Source organism: Stigmatopora argus, chromosome 21 (assembly GCF_051989625.1).
Source record: "Stigmatopora argus isolate UIUO_Sarg chromosome 21, RoL_Sarg_1.0, whole genome shotgun sequence".
NCBI classification, from domain to species: domain Eukaryota; kingdom Metazoa; phylum Chordata; class Actinopteri; order Syngnathiformes; family Syngnathidae; genus Stigmatopora; species Stigmatopora argus.
The window spans coordinates 6300273-6321146 of NC_135407.1; the positions used below are offsets into that span (position 1 = coordinate 6300273).

At 44.5% G+C, this 20874-nt stretch overlaps 2 protein-coding genes and 2 long non-coding RNA genes across 6 annotated transcripts in view; all 4 read right to left on the reverse strand.

Moving 5' to 3' along the window:
• LOC144066738 (uncharacterized) overlaps positions 1 to 1363 on the reverse strand; it is a 4161-nt gene extending 2798 nt beyond the window's left edge. The window contains exon 1 of the long non-coding RNA XR_013297703.1: positions 1109 to 1363. This is a non-coding gene — a long non-coding RNA (uncharacterized LOC144066738). The remainder of the gene's footprint in view (positions 1 to 1108) is intronic.
• A 602-nt stretch (positions 1364 to 1965) lies between these two features.
• On the reverse strand, positions 1966 to 3608 carry LOC144066837 (uncharacterized). The gene is made up of 3 exons (XR_013297750.1): positions 2939 to 3608; positions 2696 to 2873; positions 1966 to 2200 (listed from the first exon to the last, which is right to left on the reverse strand). It is a non-coding gene; the product is annotated as an uncharacterized LOC144066837 (long non-coding RNA).
• Positions 3609 to 4559: 951 nt separating this feature from the next.
• trak1b (trafficking protein, kinesin binding 1b) lies at positions 4560 to 13180 on the reverse strand. 2 transcript variants are annotated; one of them, XM_077590205.1, is made up of 18 exons: positions 13003 to 13180; positions 12683 to 12877; positions 11105 to 11181; positions 10465 to 10581; positions 10294 to 10394; positions 9928 to 10033; positions 9759 to 9837; positions 9540 to 9670; positions 9403 to 9477; positions 9192 to 9329; positions 9010 to 9086; positions 8595 to 8843; positions 8116 to 8393; positions 6995 to 7113; positions 6275 to 6464; positions 6038 to 6143; positions 5842 to 5967; positions 4560 to 5259 (listed from the first exon to the last, which is right to left on the reverse strand). In XM_077590205.1, the coding sequence occupies exons 3-18, from the start codon at positions 11153 to 11155 to the stop codon at positions 4668 to 4670; spliced, it is 2535 nt and encodes an 844-aa protein (XP_077446331.1). In that variant the 5' UTR covers positions 11156 to 11181; positions 12683 to 12877; positions 13003 to 13180; the 3' UTR covers positions 4560 to 4667. The 2 variants fall into 2 exon arrangements, with proteins under 2 accessions (XP_077446331.1, XP_077446330.1); XM_077590204.1 differs by lacking the exon at positions 13003 to 13180 and adding an exon at positions 11845 to 12011 and having other exon boundaries at positions 12683 to 12830.
• A 1203-nt stretch (positions 13181 to 14383) lies between these two features.
• txlna (taxilin alpha) lies at positions 14384 to 20122 on the reverse strand. Of its 2 annotated transcripts, XM_077590206.1 has the most exons (13): positions 19877 to 20122; positions 18628 to 19775; positions 18306 to 18471; positions 17168 to 17393; positions 16842 to 17093; positions 16676 to 16767; positions 16432 to 16602; positions 16166 to 16360; positions 15976 to 16095; positions 15829 to 15903; positions 15666 to 15758; positions 15487 to 15582; positions 14384 to 15419 (listed from the first exon to the last, which is right to left on the reverse strand). In XM_077590206.1, the coding sequence occupies exons 2-13, from the start codon at positions 18912 to 18914 to the stop codon at positions 15078 to 15080; spliced, it is 2115 nt and encodes a 704-aa protein (XP_077446332.1). In that variant the 5' UTR covers positions 18915 to 19775; positions 19877 to 20122; the 3' UTR covers positions 14384 to 15077. The 2 variants fall into 2 exon arrangements, with proteins under 2 accessions (XP_077446332.1, XP_077446333.1); XM_077590207.1 differs by lacking the exons at positions 18306 to 18471; positions 18628 to 19775; positions 19877 to 20122 and adding an exon at positions 17842 to 17995.
• Positions 20123 to 20874: the final 752 nt, after the last annotated feature.

Genomic DNA, 20874 nt, shown 5'->3' on the forward strand with positions numbered 1-20874 from the left:
AAAACAGCCTTACTATACTATGTCGTTTTTTAAGAAAAAAAGCCTTACTATACTATGTCGTTTTTTTTTAATTAAAAAAGCCTTACATTTTTTTTACCAAAAAAAGCCTTACTATACTGTGTTTTTTTTAAAGAAAAAAGCCTTACTATACTATGTCATTTTTTTTAATAAATAAATCCTTGTTATACATTGTGTCATTTTTCTACAAAAAAGCCTTACTATACTATGTCATTTTTTTAAATTAAAAAAGCCTTACTATACTATGTCATTTTTTAACGAAAAAAGCCTTACTATACTATGTCATTTTTTTACGAAAAAAGCTTTACTATACTATGTCGTTTTTTAAAGAAAAAAAGCCTTACTATACATGGTCGTTTTTTAAGAAAAAAGCCTTACTATACTATGTCGTTTTTTTAAAAAGAAAAAAGCCTTACAATACTATGTCGTTTTTAAGAAAAAAGCCTTACTATACTATGTCGTTTTTTTGTTGTTGAAAAAAAGCCTTACTATACATGGTCGTTTTTTAAGAAAAAAAGCCTCACTATACTATGTCGTTTTTTTATTTAAAAAAAAGCCTTACTATACATGGTCGTTTTTTAAGAAAAAAGACTTACTATACTATGTCGTTTTTTTTAAAAGAAAAAAGTCTTACAATACTATGTCGTTTTTAAGAAAAATGCCTTACTATACTATGTCGTTTTTTACCAGAAAAAAAGCCTTACTATACATGGTCGTTTTTTATTTTAAAAAAACCTTTCTATACATGGTCGATTTTATTCAATAAAGCCTTACTATACATGATCGTTTTTTAAGAAAAACGCCTTACTATACATGGTCATTACCAAAAATAAATAAAGTCGTCAGATATCACCAATATTACTGGAGAGAGTGTCTTTCCACAATTAGGATTTTCGTTTCATGACAAATGGTCTATAAAGGAATTTCGAATTGAAAAAGTCATCATTGAGCCTGAGCCGTCTTCTTTTCTGTCCTTGTGTGATCTTTGAAACGATTAAAAAACACTAAACGCAATTGGAGATATTATGACTGCAAGTGGAACTATATCTTTATAGAAACTTGCAATGTAGAAAACGGGAGCATTTCTTACCTTTTCGGCATGCGTCGAGTACACAAATATCAGCCAACGTAAAAAACAACAACTTCTTGGTGGACTTCTGTTCATGTCCTTTAACAAACGTGTCTTGGTTGGAGCTGACCCAAATCAGGCCGTTTAGATCATGCGATTAAAAACCTGAAAAGACGTTTACAAACAAAACAGAGCATACAGGTCAACAGAAACCGTTTTCTTTTCCATTGTCTTTTCCGGTCCGTTTCACTTCCGGCTCACCAATGTGACGTCAATTCAGGGAACGCCCTCGACTTTTTTTCTTTTTTTTAAATATAATAGTTTGAAATGAAAGCCTAGTCTTATGGGATGCTACGCCTTTATATCAAATCAAAAGCCTTTATTGTCATCATACACAGCTGTGTCTAATGTAATGGGTGAAATATCATTCAACAAAGGTGCTCTTAAATGGGTCAAAATGGTCAAAAGTTTGCACTTTAATGGCCCACGTTTGAAATAGGTCCAAAAAAAGTCTTGAACCAGCTCTTGACAGTTTATACCAGCCAGGGGTGGCAGGTTTGTTCACCTGACTGCCATGTGAGCAGGTGGGGTTTGATTCCCAGTTGGGAAACATTTTCCCTTAGTTTTTTCTATGTATGTGTTGACAAGACTTTCCAATAATGACAAACTAAAGTGTGTTGACTTCATGGTGTAGAGGTTCCCTCACCTGACTGCCATGTGGGCATTTGGGGTTCGCATCCCAGTTGGGAATCATTTTTCCCTTAAATAGAAACAACCTTGTGTTGTCAAGACTTTGCAATAATGACAAACTAAAGTGTGTTGACTTCATGGTGTAGAGGTTCACTCACCTCACTGCTATGTGGGCAGGTGTGGTTCAAATCCCGGTTGGGAATCATTTTCCCCTAAGTTATTTCTATATGTGTATAGTCAAGACTTTCCAATAATGAAAAGAATGACTATTTTATATGGTCCAGGTCATATATACTTACTAAATCAATTGATCTTGGTTGCAGCTCTCATCTTAGTTACCAATGGCTTGAGGGTAAAGAAGAGGATAAATATAACTTCCAATCATTCACTCCTAGTGGTGGCTGTGGTCCAATGGCAAAGTCACTGGATCAGACACAAAAATAAGTCAAGAGTGAGATCAAATCCAGTGCCTGCAGTGAGGATCTTAAAGGGAAAAAAATTAAAAATCAATAAGAAGAATAGAAAATAATGTAAGAAAATGGAGGAGCATTTGATGGGTAAATAGAGCCATGTACTTACTCGCAAGCATCACAAACTGGAATAGTTTCCAAAGTTAAGTATATGTTTTCATTTGATAGCCAAGTATTGCTGACTGATAGCTTTTACAATTGTAATAATGCTTACAATTTTAATAATGCTTCATATATGCTATAGATCTCAGAGTTCTTATGTTTTCCATAATCTTTCTTTCTTCTTACAATTTTAATAGAGAAAAAAATGCTTATGTCAATTGAACGCTTTTATAAAATATTGTAAACATTGCCAACTGGTCACATTAACGCAGAGAAAATACATGTTATTCATTCTGGTGTGCTTTTGTTTGTACTTGCCAGGGTATACATGGCTATGATGTTGTACCTTCTTTGGCCTTCTGTCCTCCTGGGAGTGATTTGCAACATTGCCCCAGGACGTCCTCTGGAAATTAACTTGGAAAACCACTACTACGCCGCTACCGGGTCAAATATCCAGCTGCCCTGTACGTACAGCCACACTGTGCACACGCATGAAAACATTGAAGTCCTGTGGAGTATCATATCTGCAGACGGAAAAGAACAGCCCATCATTTGGTTCACTGGAGGCCACTTGTATTCTGATACGTACAAACCAATGGAGGGTAGGGTCCACTTCAGATCAGGAGATCCCCGAAATGGAGATGCGACGATCATCATCAAAGACGTCCGTCCCTCAGACATGGAGATGTACACGTGTTTTGTGAAGAACTCACCAGAATTGGACAAGAAGATGGACCTGACGATCATGGAGGAACCCAGTCAGCCTCTGTGCAGTTTGGATAAGGACAACTACCCCACGATGCTCAAATGCAGATCTTTGCGTGGCACCCCACCTTTGAATTACAACTGGGCCAAGACTACTGGAAACAAGGTCTTGCCTACTCAAAGTATTGTGGACCCAATAGATGGCACCTTGCATTTGGACAATACTGAACGTGAGTGTGGAACCTTTCGCTGCACCGTGGAAAGTATGGTGGCCACCAAACACTGTGACCTTCACATTGACTGTTTGACGGCCCAGGACACGAATGTGAGCAGTCCACCATTGCCGAAAGCCACTGGAACCTACCACATCTTATTCCTTATCACCGCGCTTGTCCTTTACGGAATTGTTAATGGTTGTTTATGTCTGCGAGCCCACTACTGCAATTTGTGTTGAATCTATTAAACAAGTTCTATAAATCCATCATAGGTCAGCTGTCTTTTCCCAAAAAAACGACATAGGAAAATAAGTCTTTTTAAATAGAAAAAACGAAATAGGTACCTATGTCGTTTTTTTCTATTTAAAAAGACTTATGTTCCTATGTCGTTTTTTCCCCAAAAAACTACATCGGTACCTATGTGGTTTTAAAAAAAAAAAACTACGTAGGTACCTTTGTCGTTTTTTCTATTTAAAACGACATAGGTACCTATGTCGTTTTTTTTCAAAAAAATGACATAGGTACCGGAAAAAAACGACATAGGAACAGAAGTCTTTATAAATAGAAAAAACGACATAGGAACATAAGTCTTTTTAAATAGAAAAAACGACATATGTACCTATGTCGTTTTTTTTCTATTTAAAAAGACTTGTATGTTCCTATGTCGTTTTTTTTTTTAAAACGACATAGGAACATACAAGTCTTTTTTTGAGATCTCGGGTCTCACAAACCGAGTCGGGAGGAGGAGTGCTTTATGATAACAGATTAAAGCCTGTCTTTTGTAACAAAATCTAAGTTAACCAAGACTGTATAAACATTTACAATGCAATGAAACATGATCCATTGGTGATATACTCCTAATGCCTCTCTGCGGGTTGTCACGCGACAGATACCAATCGATCAATCGTTCAACTTGATGATGAAAGCTTCCTGCCCTCCCGCGGCCTGGACTTGGCTGACCTCAGGACGGAAGAATCATCAACTTCCCGCTGCGATGGCCAATTACACTCACCTAAATCGATTGGAAGATGGACGAGGCTTCTTTGTCGGTGGTCAAAGTCGGCGACGATGATCTGAAATGTAAATAGAAGAAAGTTAGTCGCAACGCTACGGTACTGAACCTATATTAACAGATACTGGATGTGTATGTTGAAGCATCACTTTTACTTGCCTTATTGAGACATTTCATTTTTACCAGGTTGACCTACAATTGCATCACCCAGTTTTCTACAAATAAAGAACATTGTGTTTGGAATGAGGCCAAATTAAAATCAACTCTCCAGGCACGCCGTGATTTGAGAGCTTTAATGAATATCATGTCTTGTTTTCCCATCGCCATTCTTGCCTTGTCTATAACATAGCCAAACCGGTAAAAATTGTCCCCGTTTCCCAGGCTCGCTACTCGGGGGGCCCCGGAGCTTTCATGACCATGCTGGCCGGATAACTCCTATTCCTTCTCATGCCGTCGGGTCCGAAGGGGGATCCCGACCGGCGCAGACCGCCCAGGGGCCCGCCGAGGATGGGTCCCGGACTGAGGGCACGGCCGCCCGCCGCTCCAGCCACCCCGAGCCGCTTGACCTTGTCCAGCAGGTTGAGGTTCCGCGTCACCGTCACGCTCACGTCGGTCTGACTCTGGCAGTCGCGGCCCCTCTGCCGGCCCCTGCTCGCTGCCGCCGTCACTTCCTTCAGAATGGAACGCGCCGGCTTGGAGGCCAGGAAGTTGTCATAAGAGGGACTTTTAAAATCAAATCCCACGGAGGTGGCCAAGGCCGACGCCCCCTGAGCGCTGGGGGAGTTGGTAGGGGTGGAGGGCCGCGACGGGTCGGGGTGGGGGGGCCGGTTGGGCGTGACGCAAGTGCTGAATAAGAGCCCTTCGTTGCCGTGACTGGCGTCCAGCCCCCGACTGCGGTGATACATGGCCGCGGAGATCCCCCTCTCCTGAAGGAGGCGCACTAGGCCCAGGGAGGTACTGGTAGTACGTGTGGCATCTCTGCGGGGAAAAAACAAACAAGTCAGATCAGATTGGAACTTCACGGTGAAGCTTTAAATCGCATTGTACTTGTATAGCGATAATAAAAGCATTCAATTTTTTTTTTTAAAGTGGGCCAAGCGCATGTCATACCAGCATTAACCCACATTTTAATCGGAGGCGATGACTGGTGTGGTCGTACAAGTCAGAAGAGATGCTTAGGATGGTCTCAAAATCATAGGAAATATGTAAATCAGATCAAAAAAAATTGTTGCTGCAATTTTGTGTGTAAGATTTTTTTTAATGTTTGAAATATTCCCTGGTCTTCCATGACTTTCAGCATTTTTTTAAATTTAGAAACAAAAACGTGTTAGAGAAGGGCCAAAAATGGCCTCCCGTGAAAAAAGACTTTTGGGGCATATTTGGGGTGTGCCAACAGTCCTGATGCATATTTTGAACTTTATAAATTTGTATAATTCCAATAAATAATATGATTTTCTTTTTGAAAAAGGTGCCTCGTATTAGCTGATAATAATGATCAGGTACGGGAATTTTCGATGACATTTCTCGTAACGGAGTGCCGTAGCCAACTTAATGTCTTGCCTGAGATTTGTTGACGACTCAGAGGATCTCAAACTCAGCCTGCGGGGCGTGCAGGGCGTAACGGCGGGCGTTCCCAGTAACGAGCTGGTCATCACGCAGGAGGACGACGCGGGGACGGCGTTCAGGCTGTGCAACGAAGAGGGTGAAATAGCTCAAAGCTATATTTGTTTGAATTTCAGGTTGGTTTTAGACTTACCTGGGCGTCACCCGCGTCTGCTCGTCAGTCGGGTGCAGGATGCGGCAGGTGGTGAAGGTGTAGGTGGAGCTTGTGTGGGCCATGCATTTTCCTGGATAGTATGCAGCTGCGCACAAGAGGAATGAAAAATTATAACGGGCTTTTGAAATTTACATATTTTTGTTTTGGAATAACTATCAAAATGAGGCGACGTGATAGGGACAACTCGACGCCAGATGGCTTTTGACGGTTTCTCACCCAGCGCGTCGGTGTTGCTGAGATGTGGCGACGGGGACGGCGACGACGGAGAAGGCGGAGCCAAGCGTGGCGAGGGCTGCCCCAGACCGGGGGAGATCACGGCCGGGGAGGCTGAAGACGAGGTGGTGGGTAGATTTTGGAAGTATTGCTCTCCTGCTTCCTCCTCCTCAAAGCTGCCCCATGAATAGACCTGCACATGCAAAAAGAGTAAATATTCAACTCCAAAAAATATTTGCTATAAAAATTAAAAAAAAAGGAGAAAAGTAAGAACGCTCAGTTTTTTTTTCTAACTTAGATAAAAAAAGATATTTTGGCATTTAAAAAAGTGAAAAATAAATGCTAAAATGTATATAATACATAGGAAATATCCAGTTGTATTCATTAAAAAAAAAAATTATAAATACTAAATTTTTGAACGAACTTTTGTAAAAAAAGGTGGAAAAGTTCATATGTTTTTTACATCTATAAACCTTTAAATTCTGGCACGAAACATGAAGTGGATACACATGACTTAAGCACAAAGCAATGTGTTGGCCGGCCCACTCTAAACGCCTTAGAAGTCTATTTTTCTAAAAAAATTGTGTCAACGACCACAAGACGTACTCAAAGAACACTACATACACCTGCGTATACAGTATATACATACACAAGTATACATAAACATACAGCTGAAGCGGTGGTGAATGAGATCTATTGAAGGTGAGAATGAAAATGACAAACCTGTTCAAGCTCTAGCTCCAGGGGTCGGTATCCTTTGGAGACCACGCCCGGCCTGGCGTCCAAAATCACCCCGAGGTGCGGTTGCGCTAATTGCTGCCAGTGATGCAGGGTGACTGAGCCTAGGGTGCAAAAAGGAAAGACACATACAGTACGCAGACATTGTGGAGTCCACAAGTACATCCTCTATTCAAGTTTTGGGATGAGATGGATGCGAGTGAGAGGGAAGAAAATAGGACGAGAACAAAATAGGACATGTAAAAAGTGAAAGCAAAAAGAATCAAAATTTGAATGAAAAAGGTTTTATTGGTTTGAGAGTGAAAGAAAGAAGTACACGATGAGGGCAGAGTGAACAGAAAACAAATGAGTAGACAAATAAAGACATTGAAACGGGAGGATGAAAATGCAGGCCACAACAAATACACAAAATTATGATGACTTAAAAAAAATTAATGCATCAAACTATATTTGTGGTATGGAGAGTGTAGAGCTGTAATTCATCATAAGAGAAGGATGCTTATTATTATTATCGAAGTGGGCTTTAAAAAAAGAATTAGATGGCGTTGCCAGGAAAGCATAGACTATATATACAGCTTATTAGATATTCAATTTAAAAGTGTACTAACTATTAACAGGAAGTCATCATTAAATTATCTGCGGCTATAACCCTAATCCAACATCAATTCAGAGCACACATTATATTGTAAACTTACCGTTTGGAGTCCACAAACTTTGGTCTTAATGTACTTTTAGGTCATAGAAATAGAGGTGAGGGGCTTGCGGTATTGCCATTTCCTGAGACTAGACCCAGTGCCTGGGCTGAGAATCCCTGCAGAAAGTGTGAGGCGGCGCAAAAGCGCGCGACTTGTGGTGGTGCATTAGAGACCAGAAAGAGTTGAAGAGCATGAGCGAGGGAATCGTGCCAGCGCCCTTGGCCTTGCCCTCGCCGGCCGCCTTCCTCTTCCTGCTCCCGGCCCACCTCCTCCCCCTCTCCCTCTCCATCCCGGCCCCGGTGGTCCTCACCCAGCCCCATCCACAGCCCCTATCTCCCTCCGGGACGCGGTCGGGCCTCCCCTCTCGCCTTCTGCGGCTGCTCTCTCGCCGCTTTTTGCCGTTGGCCTCACCTTCCAGCGGCTTGACGATCTGCAGTTTATCGGGCAGGTAGGGCCCCCTGGAGGCCCACAGGTGGAGGTTCCCCAGCGACATGATGCTTTCCGACGGGGTGAGGACGCTCCCCTGGCCTAAAGGGAGGCCGCCGCCGCCGTCCTGCCGGCGTTCTCGCTCCTCCTCGAAAAAGCGGCGCTCGCTCAGGTTGTTCTGCCGGCGCAGGGACAGGCGTCGGAGGGCGAGACGCAAATCCTCCGCCCCGCTCGCCTTCTTGTCTCGCCCCTCCGTCATGTTTCTACAAGATTAAATGCAAATGCACAGAGTTGTAAACAAATGGGACCAAATCAAAACAATGAGGCAAGATTGAAAAATATAATTCAGTAGTAATTCTTTGCAGCATTCTGTTTAAATAACGACAAATAACATTTGTTCATTTAGAGAAATTGGAATAAGCTATTGCAATACCTGATAGGGACAGTTTTTTTTTACACCTCACCTCTCCTGATTGGACGCCGTCTCCATGAGGATGCTCTGCGCGCGGTTGTCGAGGTGGACGCCGTCCCCGCCCGGGTCACTTCCCCCCAAGCTGGAGTGGGGGCTGGTCACCCCACTGGACACGGGAGACGTGCGGGAGGACAAGGACTGGTTCGAGCCCGGGATGTTGGCGCCCGTCGGCGTCAGAGAGCGCTGTCGCACCGTCTGGTTCACGTTCTTCACCGTCTCGAAAACGCGCTTACGGTGGACCCTGGAATAAGTCCAAATAAAATTGAAATATGAGCGAAGGCACCTTTAAAAATCTTTAAAATGAATCCAATATGCACATATTTTTTTTCAACTGTTCCATTTAACTAGGCGTCCAATCCATTTTTGAGATCTCAAAATAAAAAGGCCAACTTCTATTTCATACATACTTTTGCTGCTCACAATCAGGGTCATCCAAACTCAACTCCTTTCTCATGGTTCCCTCAATTTCCGCTGCCAGGGAATCCTGCAAAATACACGGGAAAGAAGAGTAAAATAATCAGACTTTAAATGTGAAACGCATGGGAAAAAAGTCCTAATAAAAAATGTATACTTTAAGATTTAGCCTCACCATTGGGTACAATCCAAGTGGATGAAATCGCCGGGGCGTCCCGGCTGAGTAGTTTCTATTCCTCAAGTTCTTCAGCTCCTCCTGCGCCTCGTGCAGCATTTCCATGCACTCCAAGTACTTCTCCTCCAATTCTTGCAGCTGTCGCAAATACGGCGCAGCTCGAATTGCAAAGCGGGGACAGGGGCGGCGCGGTCACGGCGACTCAACTCACCTCCGCGGTGAGTTGCCTCTGCGCGTCTTTAGCCGCCAACAGGTGCTGAGAGAGCTCTTCATTTTCCACGGCGAACTGCGCGCGACGCGGACAGAGTTCAGAATGGGCCGCCGGCGTTTGGCTGGGGGAAAACTCACCGACTTGGCTTTCTTCTGCAAGTCCACGATCTGAGAGAGGAGGTGCGTGATCTCCTCTTGTTGTCGGGAGGCGTCGTCGGTTTTGCGAGCCAGTTCCTCGGCTATGGTGGAGATCTGCAAACTGGAAAGCCCTGCAGATGAAAAGTTGCCTTTATATCTATATCTATCAATTTTTTTTTTTTTTTTCATTGACCAACATGGCGGGCGGGTGGAACTTACGGAGTTCTTTCACGCAGTCGTTGACCAGTTGCTGCTCCTTTTCCTCGTACGTCTCGGTTTCAGATTTGAGATGGCTCGCCTGTGTGAAAAAAAGGAGGTTTGCTGGATTTACGACTTCTAAATATTTGTGATTGAACTTTGATCGAATTTAAAGTGTTGTGAACAATACCTCCGAGCGCAACGACACGTTTTCTTCTTCTAGTTCCTTCAGTTTCCTCTGCAGGGTGTCGTTCAGGAACCCTCCGGCTGCAGCATCCACCCGACTCTTCTTACCCCTTTGGGCACATAAACACAACACCTGTCAAATTTTAAATGTTTGATAAATGGGAAAATATCTCTTAACCACAACTTCATTCAAATGCAGTATTTGACCTTGCAATTGTCAACTAAAGGGTTGACGTGTTTCCAAATAATAACGGGCAACTTTTGACGGATCTACCCGTTAATCCGAATTGTCCGACTCTGCTGTACGCCAGCCGAACGGCAACACGCAAATCAAGCATTAACACGGGCTGAGAAGATTAAAAATGCTGACGTTGGCGATCCGCCAGATTCATCCTCGCTCTCCTCGGCCGCGTTGGTGTAAAACTGCAGCAGCTCGTCCTTCAGGTTCAATTCGTGGTGCAGTTGGGCCACCTGCGAGAGAGCACAGCTGCTGTTAAAGTCAATCCCTAAGAGAAATTAAGAAGGCTGCATGCGCGTGCACCTCTTCGGTGATTTGCGCCACTTGCTCCTCCAGGTAGTCATTGCGCTCGCTGAGAATTCGATTCTTCTTCAGGAGAGACTGACCGATCTTTGCAGCCAACTCCAGATCTCGTTCTTTCTAAATACACCAAGAGGAGAAGCCGCGTTTAGGCTAATGGTGTCCAAATTACAACCCACTGCCCAGTTAGTATATATAAAATACTCTGATGTGATGAATTGATAACCAACTTTCGAGTCAAATGGCATTGGAAATGTATTGCGGTCAATGACTGACAATGAGTTAATAGTTGATTTAGACACTCAATGTTCTAATAGAAGCAGGTGTATATTAATAACACATTTATTTCAGTTGCCAAAAATAACATCTGGCGATCACACACTACATCTGATCTTGTGTCACCCAAAATAGTAACTATTTTTTCATCAAAAGGGACTCATAAAAATTGCTTGTGTGAAAGAAAACAAAAAAAAACCGAATTTCATATGCCAAAGAACAACATAAACACACCTATAAAAAAAACTCCCATGTGGCAAAATCTCAAACACCATACAACCACCACCCCTCAAATTCACCTGTTTAACAAGTTCATTTTTTTCATGTATCAGAGGCAAACATTTTTTTGGTGCATGTCAGCACTCACCTCCTCCAGAAGACGTGTGATGGCGTCAATGTCACTAAAGGTCTTTGTCATCTGGCCAACTCTCTCTGCACAGAGCACTGTGAACACACACACCAGAAAGAAGAGAAGAGGTTACTGATGCAAGGCAAAGCCCGATTACGCAACCATGCCATTTTCCCCCCCAATATCATCCTCCCAGGACTCGGTCAGATTTCATTTGCGTGACACTTCTATGAGCAACGATAGCGACGATGATGATGATGTGAACGTTTTCCATGGTGCACAAGCTGCAGGCACCAAACTCTATTGACGTTGTTGAAATCGATGATTAGCTCTTCCAATGACCATCAATTGCAAAGCGCTTATTTCAAGCGCCACACTCGAGCTGTTTAGTTTTGCCTAAAGCATGGCAATAACATTAAAAAAAAATCAATAATATAGAAAAAAAATGTAGGTTGCCTTTTTGTGCAAAATTTGCTTCGACCGTTAAAAGAATAAAACGAAAGACATTTTTGGCAGCATCCACTGACATCTTTAAATGCAAATACAGGAACTCAAACTACTATTACTACTACATTTTTTTCCACTTCATCCTCCTCTACACTTTCATGTCCTCTTATCACTCCATCATCAATGTATCTTCTAAGTAGACCTACAGGTCTGTTCCTAGACTCAAACTACAATCCTTCAATCCCAGATGAATATTATTCTAGTGTTGCTAGAACCGTCTTAAAAATAAGCATCTCGCTCCGGACCTTTACCTTTCTTATCTCCCCGACACCGCCGCTGATCCGACTGGTCCCTCCTCAACGTCTCCATCCCGCTCTTACTTGGCATCTTCGCTTTGACTTGTCATACTAGCACCACGTTCTCATATGATCCCGCTCTCATGCCCAAACACTGTGTACTTGTCACAAAGTGGCCCCCACTAAGAGAGTGAACCAAACACTATGATAGTATATCTTTTTTTGGAGAGGCGATCAATGACTGATGCTGCAGGGAAAGTTGGGCTAAGCTATACTAGATCCCCGAGCACTCAAGCATGTTAATAACTCACGCAGCATGTACTCTCAAAGGCCAAAGTAGATAAATTAGCATCAAATTCAATAACTAACAGAAGTGGTGTCCAAACTACGGCCCGCTGCCCATCTTATGTCGCCCAATGATGAAAATATCATTGAATAAGCAGCTTAAATTCAGCCTATATTGCTCTTTTCAGGTTTTACACAAAATAGAAAGTCACTTAAAAAGCCCCCATTTCATTAACTGATGGGTCAAAACCTGACAAAACATTTATATAGGTTTGTTAAAAACAAAATGCAGATATACTTCAGTTAATTTAATTTCAACATGTTTAATTGACTCACTAATGTTAAAACTGACAAGCACATTTAAATGTATGAGGAATGAACACTTTTCTTTCCAGGCCATATTCAATAATATTTTCTTAATTTGCAGCAGGCCAATGGCAATTAATTTGCGATCCATAATTTGGACACCACGCTCGACTGGAACCCTGACATCGTGTTAACGTGAAAATCCCCTTTGCATATTTGTCAAAAGAGTTTGCTTGTCAAATAGAAACCCGTGCAGACTTACAGAAGTATTTGAGGGTCTCGTCTATCTGCTCGGTGGTCAAGTCCAGCGGGACGTCGGCCGCCAGCAGGGGCGTGTGCAGCCAGTCGTCCCGGTCATATCCGTAGACGGTGTCGGCGCGCAGACGATAAACTGGCAGCTGCTCCTCCAGGAGGCTGATGATCTCAAACTCCGGCAGGTCGGTGCTGTTGCACACATCTTAACACAGAAGTCTACAATTGCCCACAGATTCCACAAGATGGCAACAATTCATGGCATTTGTATAAGAGAATGTTTTCATTCAGGTGAATTTTTCAGGGCACAAGTTTTTCAAAATGTCTTACCTGTGATGGTCTCCGCGTCTCTGTAGTCAGAGGACGCCTGGAACGCGTCCGGCTGAGTAGACTGGCCCTCGCCTACATACTGCTCCTCGTCAACGTGGGCCCGACTGGGGTCTGGGTCTGGGTCCGGCTCCGGTTCTGGGGCCGGAGACTGGGAAGGGCCTGGGGATGCCAGCTTGACTCGCAGTCACTGGCAATGGGAAGTGGCGGCCATGGATCTTCTATCGAGCTGGATTCAATAAGAGCTGTTACAAATCCAAAGTCTACAGCGATCAATACATTTTCTCGTCTTTAACCTGAGTGCAGCTGACTCAGCCGTCTTGCAGCATTCTTTAAATCATGCATAACATGACCTCTCCAGAGCCAAATTTATCCCTTAAAAATACTTTTAAACACCATACAAGTACACATGTATTTTAGTATCATCCTGTCAGCCTATGAACGGTAGATCATTTTGTGTTACACCTTTCATGATTCATATTACAGTGTAGTTATGACATTATTATTATAATGTTTGAAAAAAAAAAAAAAGCTAGTTACTAGTAAATTGACCTGGATATCAAGGATATTGAATTAATGCTCAAATGCCTTTCCATATTAAGCCAGAGGTTCATTCATGTGGCAGTGTATTTTGGGGGGCGTGGCTTGATGCCATGACGTCACTGATGCGGGCTACCCACCGAGATGTCCTCAGGAAAGGACACGCACGATCAACATCAGTGTCACGGGGCGTGGCATCAACATGAAAAGGCATTTGAAATAGAGAAAGCTCCTTCCATTCCACTCACCGGTGCTCCAGCAAGTCTTTCAAAATCGTCTCTCTCCAGCCGGGCGAGTGATGCTCGCTGTCTCTCTGCGTTCGCAGGCCAGGTTTCGAGCAAGGGTGCACCGCGGAGTGGACCCACCCACGCCAGTGTCCCAAAAATCTCGGCTAATCGGTCAAGGTAGCGTTCGTCAGCTTTGCAAAGTCGCGAATGTGTCGGTCCACTTGATTCCTGCAGCAGCCATCTCTTGTTTCTGTCAGTCGGAGTCAGGCGGGCACTTCAGTGTCACGCTGAGTGAAGAAACAACAAGGCTTCCGGTTAGGGATTTCAAAATACAGCACTGGACAGCGAATAAGTGGAAGATAGACGCGTCGTATTTCACAAGAGCAGGTTGAACACAACAGCGCAACCATGAAACATTGATGGAAAAGACAACATTCCTATTTTGACATTTGGAAACGTATCTATAATTTCTTACTAAAATCTAAAAAGCCTCCACAACAACAACAGCGTTATGAGAAGATGATAAAATGTGAATATGCTATTCCTCTGGCTGGGCTTGAAAAGGGAGAAAGTGAGAAATCCACAATTCTCTTTAAAACATCATCTTTGCACATAAATGGGCAGCCTCCAAGAATTTTATTGAACAAAAGATAAAGTATCGAAGGACAGACAAAAAGAAGCAAAGAATATCTTTGGTTCCTTTGCCTTTTCAACAAATCCCGTGAGAGACAAGGTAAGAAATGACATCGGTTTCCAATGCTACAGAATACTAAGCTTTCAAAATCAGGTCTAAACACAACGAGGGAATGTATTTGCGGGAAAAAAATAACGCAACTCCTACAAACTGAACATTTCAACGTGAGGTAACCATCAAAGTCTGCCAACTACAGAAATATTTGGTTCTGGGGGTGACGGACTACAACATATATGCTAGGATGTGATAAAGAATACATTCCAAGTGCTTTCCACTTCAGACTGCCACAGAATTAAAGCAAGTGTGTTGCATAGCGGTCCCCGAACACAAAGAAACACTGCAAAATATGGAGAGGACATTCATATTACTGGCTAATATTATGACATCTTTATAGAGATCAAGTAGCGTTTACAATACTACATGTAATGTAACGTTATTGGCTCTTTAAGCATCAAGTTTTTTGTCAAAAGGGGAATGCAAAATCAGGTAGTGCAATGAGAGCTGGTTGTTTTGACAGTTCGATACTTAAAAATTAAAACAAAAAAAAGGGGGCAATTCGACGAGATGTTTGAAATTAATTTTGATATCAAGTCGTGATGGGCCCTAATTGCTGAACATCATTCCTGCGTCGGGACAGGTTGCGCCGCCGCCTCGGCTTGTTTATTCGTTTCGAGCGTAAGGTTGGAAGTTGGAGTTCGGGAGCTGGATTCGGGGGTGCTGTCCCTGACGTCAGTGGCGGCGGCTTCCGAGCAGCCTCGCGGCGGCGGCTCCGTGGATGTCGGCGAGGGGCAATCCGAGTCGGAACACCCACCTTTGCTCTCGGACGGCGCCGAGGCGCCGCTGAGCTTCTGTACCTTTTTGCTGAGTTCGTTCCGTTCCGATTTGAGGGCGCGCCGCAGCTTTTCCAGCCGCTGGACTTTACCTTGAAGGGCGTCAAAGTCGCGGTCTTGAATGGATTTCTGTCGCCCACACAAATTGCCGTTGGCATTTTTCCGCACCAAATGAGTACTTTTGTGGTTTCTCTACCTGCTGAGCCATCTCCACCAGAGCCTTGTTGCTGCTTTCCCACCTGGACCGATACATCGCCGTCTCCTTCTCCAGCTTTTTGATTTTTTTGGTCATCTGTTCAAACGAGAGAGAGAAACGGACGGCGCCTTTCAGCGGCAGAGCCCGCGCGACCGGCGCCGACGCCAACGCCGCCTCACCTTTTCCATCTCCTGCTTGAAGGTGGCGAAGACCTCGTTGCTCTTGGACAACGTGGTCTGGAACTCCTCGAACTTCTCGGTGTACAGCGAAAGCTACGACACGTGCGTTTCCCATTTAGAGTCCAAATAACGGGAGCGTTACGTCAGAGGATTTCGGGACAACCTGCTGTTTGAGGTGGCCTTCCTGCTGATTCATCAGCTCGCACATCCGCTGAGACTCCAACGCCTCTTGTAGCAGCTGACGTAGAGGAGAGGGTCGGTCAAGTCGGCGAAAGGCGCGAGAGAATTTGTAAACGGCGAAATGATTTACAAAATGCTTCTCCGTATTGTGCCGTTCCTCCGACTCCTTGAGCAGTTCCGCCGCCTGTTGAAGCTTGGTGTCCACCAGTTGCTGCTGCAGGTCCTTGTGTTTCACCACTTTTTCGATATGCTGTTTCAAAACCAGTCTCATTTGGGTCAGGAGAAACGGCGGGCAAATTTGGCATTCCAACCGGACGCACCTCCTCTCGCAACAAGTACTGCTCGTGGAGCTTGTTGAGCTTCTCGGCCAGCTCGACGTTCTCCTGCCGCAGGCCGGCGTTCCTTTCGTTGTGTTGCTCCATCTGATCTTGGATGTCGTAGAGCGTGGCCTGAACGTGGGACGTCACCTCTTTTCGCTTCTCCTCCTCCAGACGGGTTCTCTGTACCCCTTCGTCCTGTGGAGAAAAGAGGAGCTCCAAATTGAGATCAGCTCTTTCAGGGTCTCGCCTAGACGTCTGCGCCGCACCTTGAGCGAGCGATTGTGCCTCTGCAGCTCCCTGCTGAGGCTCTCCAGCTTGCTTCGTGCCAGGATGGCCTTGCTGTGTTCACTCCTCAGGCTGTCTTTTTCCGCCACCACCTGCGTCTGCTTCTTCTGCAGCACCCGCATTTCCTTCTGCCGGTTTCGATGCTCTTCCAGCTGCCGTCAAGATTCCGTTTGAGAAACCAAACCGCAAGTTGTCCGAGAAAATAAGTGAGAAGAAAGCGCTCACCAGGTCGGCGTACTTCTTGCACAGGCCTGTTAGCTTCTCATCAGGGGTGCTTAACGTGTTGAGGGTTTGCATGAGGAGGGTAATTTCTTTGCCTGCGTGAAAAAAATAAGAGGATTTTTCTCACGTCTGGTCCTCGGAAGCATGAAGAACTCAAAATCTTCCTCACCCAGACCCTTTGCTTTCTTCTTATCTTGAGACTTCTTCTGGTCCTTGTCAAAACCGCTGGCACCCCCCTTGGATTTGGCCCCCCTGCCCCCGTTGTCATCGAGGCGCTCGGAGCCACGCGACTTCTCATCAGCCACGGCGTCGGCCGAAAGGCTTTCTCTGCAGTAGATGTTGAGGATGTCCTCCAGTTGCCGGCTTAGCTCGTTGGCTTTGTCGCACCGAGACTGAGCTGCTGCTGCCTCGGCTGGCGCTTCTGGGGAAGAAGAACGGACATTTAAAAAAAGCAGTGTTCTGAAAATATGAAAATAAATCCCGTCGGAATGGTACCTTCACTTGTTCCCTCGTCTCCTTGAGGGGGCGTGTCCACCTGCAGGGTTTTAGAGTCTTTCGGACTGCTGCTCTTGAGCTCGTCATCCTTTGAAATGACAGGAGACTCAGGCCCATCTGCGTCATCCTTTGAAATGACAGGAGACTCAGCCCCATCTGCACTAGTTGGCGGATCGTCTTTACTCGGAGAGACCACCTCTGAGTCTTGCTTCATCATCTCCGAAATCTGAGAAAAGGATGTTCAGCCAGGCACTATAAAGGATGCCCTGTGACTACTTGCATTAGCTTTAAACTCTGTACTACTACGCTACTTTATTGACAACCGCAGAGTAACATGAATGCAATGATTTCAAACAGGTAAAGCAACACAAATTGAGTTTCAATGATCACTCAACTTTTCCTTAACTTGATTTCGTGAATGTGTACACAGACCTCGTCTTTAAAATACGTTGCTGTTTAATGCATTGTTTTTTTCGGCAGATTTTACGTTACCGCGTCAATTCCTTTTTGCAATGTTTTCAACTTCACCACACACGAGGCAGCAGAAGCAAAACTAGATGAGAAGCAAAATGGGCAAACCTAGCTCCAGGAGCAGTAGATGGCAAGTATATGGAGGGGAAACATATATGAAGCATTTACATGACAAGAAAATGAGTGTTTATAGGTGATCCAACCTTTGATTACGCCGGGCGACAGCTTCAGTGGACACAACGAGAGAACTGCCAAGTAGCTTGATGGATACTGAATTGTGAACGAAACATGTACGCTTCCGGTTGGAACTTCAATCTTCTTCTTTGGTTTTTCAAAACGTTTTCTATCTTAATTTCTGTCGCCATCCAGAGGAGACTATTTATCATTACTGCTAGCGTTACGGCTAGTTAGACTAGATGTCTAAAGACGGTGTCGACGGCGTAAACAACTGGCGGCCATCTTGCAAATGATTCAAGTTGGGTGTTAAACACGAAAAATATCATCATTTTAATATTCAATTTCTTAACTGCATCTCCGAGGTTTATGAATAATTGGGGCGGTTGGAAATTTAGCAAGCTATTTATATTTTCCACCATATTTTCTATCAGGCATAGGCGCTGACAGCTAAAAGGGTCCTGCATCACATGCGTTGAAAACTAGTACTCACGCTTGAGGAGTAGCGTCGATCGTTTTGACGTGCATCACTGCTATTCCATACGTTGCATGCCACATCGGGTTGTTTCCTCTGTCCACACTGCTTCGTATACTTTCCCGTCGAGTTGTCCTCTTGTCCAAAATGGGTAAAAGAAGCAGACAAAGGCAGAAAAACCAGCCTGCAGGCAGAGATCACAGAGACAACGCTGTAAGAGTCTTAACTCAGTCATAACTATATACTACATCTGATGTGTTGTTTACTCTGTTGGGTAATAATAACCATTGTGAAGAAAGTGGGGAGGAAAAAAATGGCGTTGTCAGCTTGATCGACTTACTTTTTTTGCAGGGTTGGGGGGGATCTGGCTATGCCGACATTGTAAAGGAAAATAAGCTCTTTGAGCACTACTACACCGAACAAGGCTTGGTTCCAGAGGGGGAGTTTGAACAGTTTATGGATGCAATGAGGGAACCACTGCCTGCCACCATACGCATCACTGGATATAAAAGGTAAGACATTCAAGGAACTCCTCCCATCACTCAAACAGAAACAATGGCGGCTTGAAATATAAAGGTCATCCCTCCTCTTCTTCCTGGATCCAGCCATGCCAAGGAAATTCTTCATTGCCTAAAGGAAAAGTACTTTAAGGATATTCAGGAGTTGGAGATCGACGGGCAGAAGATCGAGGCTCCGCAGCCTCTCAGCTGGTAAGAGAAGATCCCAACCAACTGCGAGTCTTCACCGCGATAAACGTTGATCAAACTTTTCCTAGGTATCCTGACGAGCAAGCCTGGCACACGAACATGAGTCGCAAGAGTATCCGGAAGTCTCCCCTGCTGGAAAAGTTCCACCAGTTTCTCGTCAGTGAGACAGAGTCGGTGAGTGAACGCAAAGATGAAATTGAACGGGGTCAACCAAGTGATACCTTGTCTGTAATTCTGTCTTTTTAAATGGGATTGCGGTTTTTAGGGTAACATCAGCCGGCAGGAAGCTGTCAGTATGATCCCTCCTCTTCTACTGAAGATCGAACCGCATCACAAAGTAACCATTGGTCCAATTTGTTACTTATTTGTTGTTATGGTATTCTGAGATATTGTAATGAAGCTGTTATTAAGATGAGTTTTTGTCTTTTTTTTAAAATAGATTTTGGACATGTGTGCTGCTCCCGGGTCAAAGACAGCCCAGCTGATTGAAATGCTCCATTCTGACATGGAAGTGCCATTTCCAGGTAAGAATGCAACAGCGACTGAGTCCTTCAGTTATTTAACGTAGCATGAACTGTCATTCCATTCCAGAGGGCTTCGTCATCGCCAACGATGTGGACAACAAACGTTGCTACCTGCTGGTTCACCAAGCCAAGCGCCTCAACAGCCCCTGCATCATGGTGGTTAACCACGACGCCTCCTGCATCCCCATGTTTCAGATCCAAAATCCGGATGGAAAGAAGGACATCCTCTTCTACGACCGCGTCTTGTGCGACGTGCCCTGCAGGTCAGGAGAACGTTAGCATCAAGTATTAAACAGAGTTGAGCGATCTTCACGTGACCTCCGCCTTCTGCTCGCCATTCGCGCAGCGGGGACGGTACCTTGAGGAAGAACATAGACGTGTGGAAGAAGTGGACCACCAGCAACAGCCTGCACCTTCACGGGTGAGCGAGGGAAGCAATTATGTGGCGAAGTGGACTCTGTGGTGCAGAGCGGTGGTAAATGTGTGTGTTTCTTTTCCATCAGACTCCAGATTCGTATTGCCGTGCGTGGTGTTGAACAGCTGGCCGTTGGAGGCAGGATGGTCTACTCCACCTGTTCCCTCAACCCCATCGAGGACGAGGCTGTCATCGCGGCACTACTGGAAAAAAGCGAAGGTCTCAAACGCCAAAATAACTTGACTTTGGAGTACATCTGCTTTTTAGGACAAGTTCAATACATTTCTTTCACAAGGCCAAAATAATTCTCAAAGGTCCTAATTGCTTGTCCGTGACGTCACGTGACGTGACGTCACGGACAAGCTATTAGGACCTTTGAGAATTATTTTGGCCTTGTGAAAGAAATGTATTGTACTTGTCCTAAAAAGCAGATGTACTCCAAAGTCAAGGTTTTATCAAAATATCGCAAACGTGTCCGTCGAGTGACCCTACGTCTCTTTATGAACTAATAACAAACAAGACAATTGTGGATCGTGTTCCCTTTGAAAATTGATTATTATTCCCTGGCAGATGAATTAAAAGGATATACAAATAATAATGATTATGAGGCCTTACTTTTTTTGCTTGTCCCATTCTGGTCGCTAGGAGCACTGGAGCTGCTCGACTGCTCTTCTGACTTGCCTGGCTTAAAGTGGATGCCCGGTGTCAATTCCTGGAAGGTACTAACAGCAAAAGAGAGCATTTTGTTAAAAGTAAAGTGGCAAAACAATTGTCGCATCTTTCCAGCTGATGACTAAAGAAGGAAAGTGGTATGCCGACTGGTCGGAGGTCCCGAGCAGTCGCCACACTCAAATCAGACCCACCATGTTCGCGCCAACGGATGCGGAAAAACTGGCTGGCATGCATTTGGAGAGATGGTAAGTAAAGCACACTCAAATCGT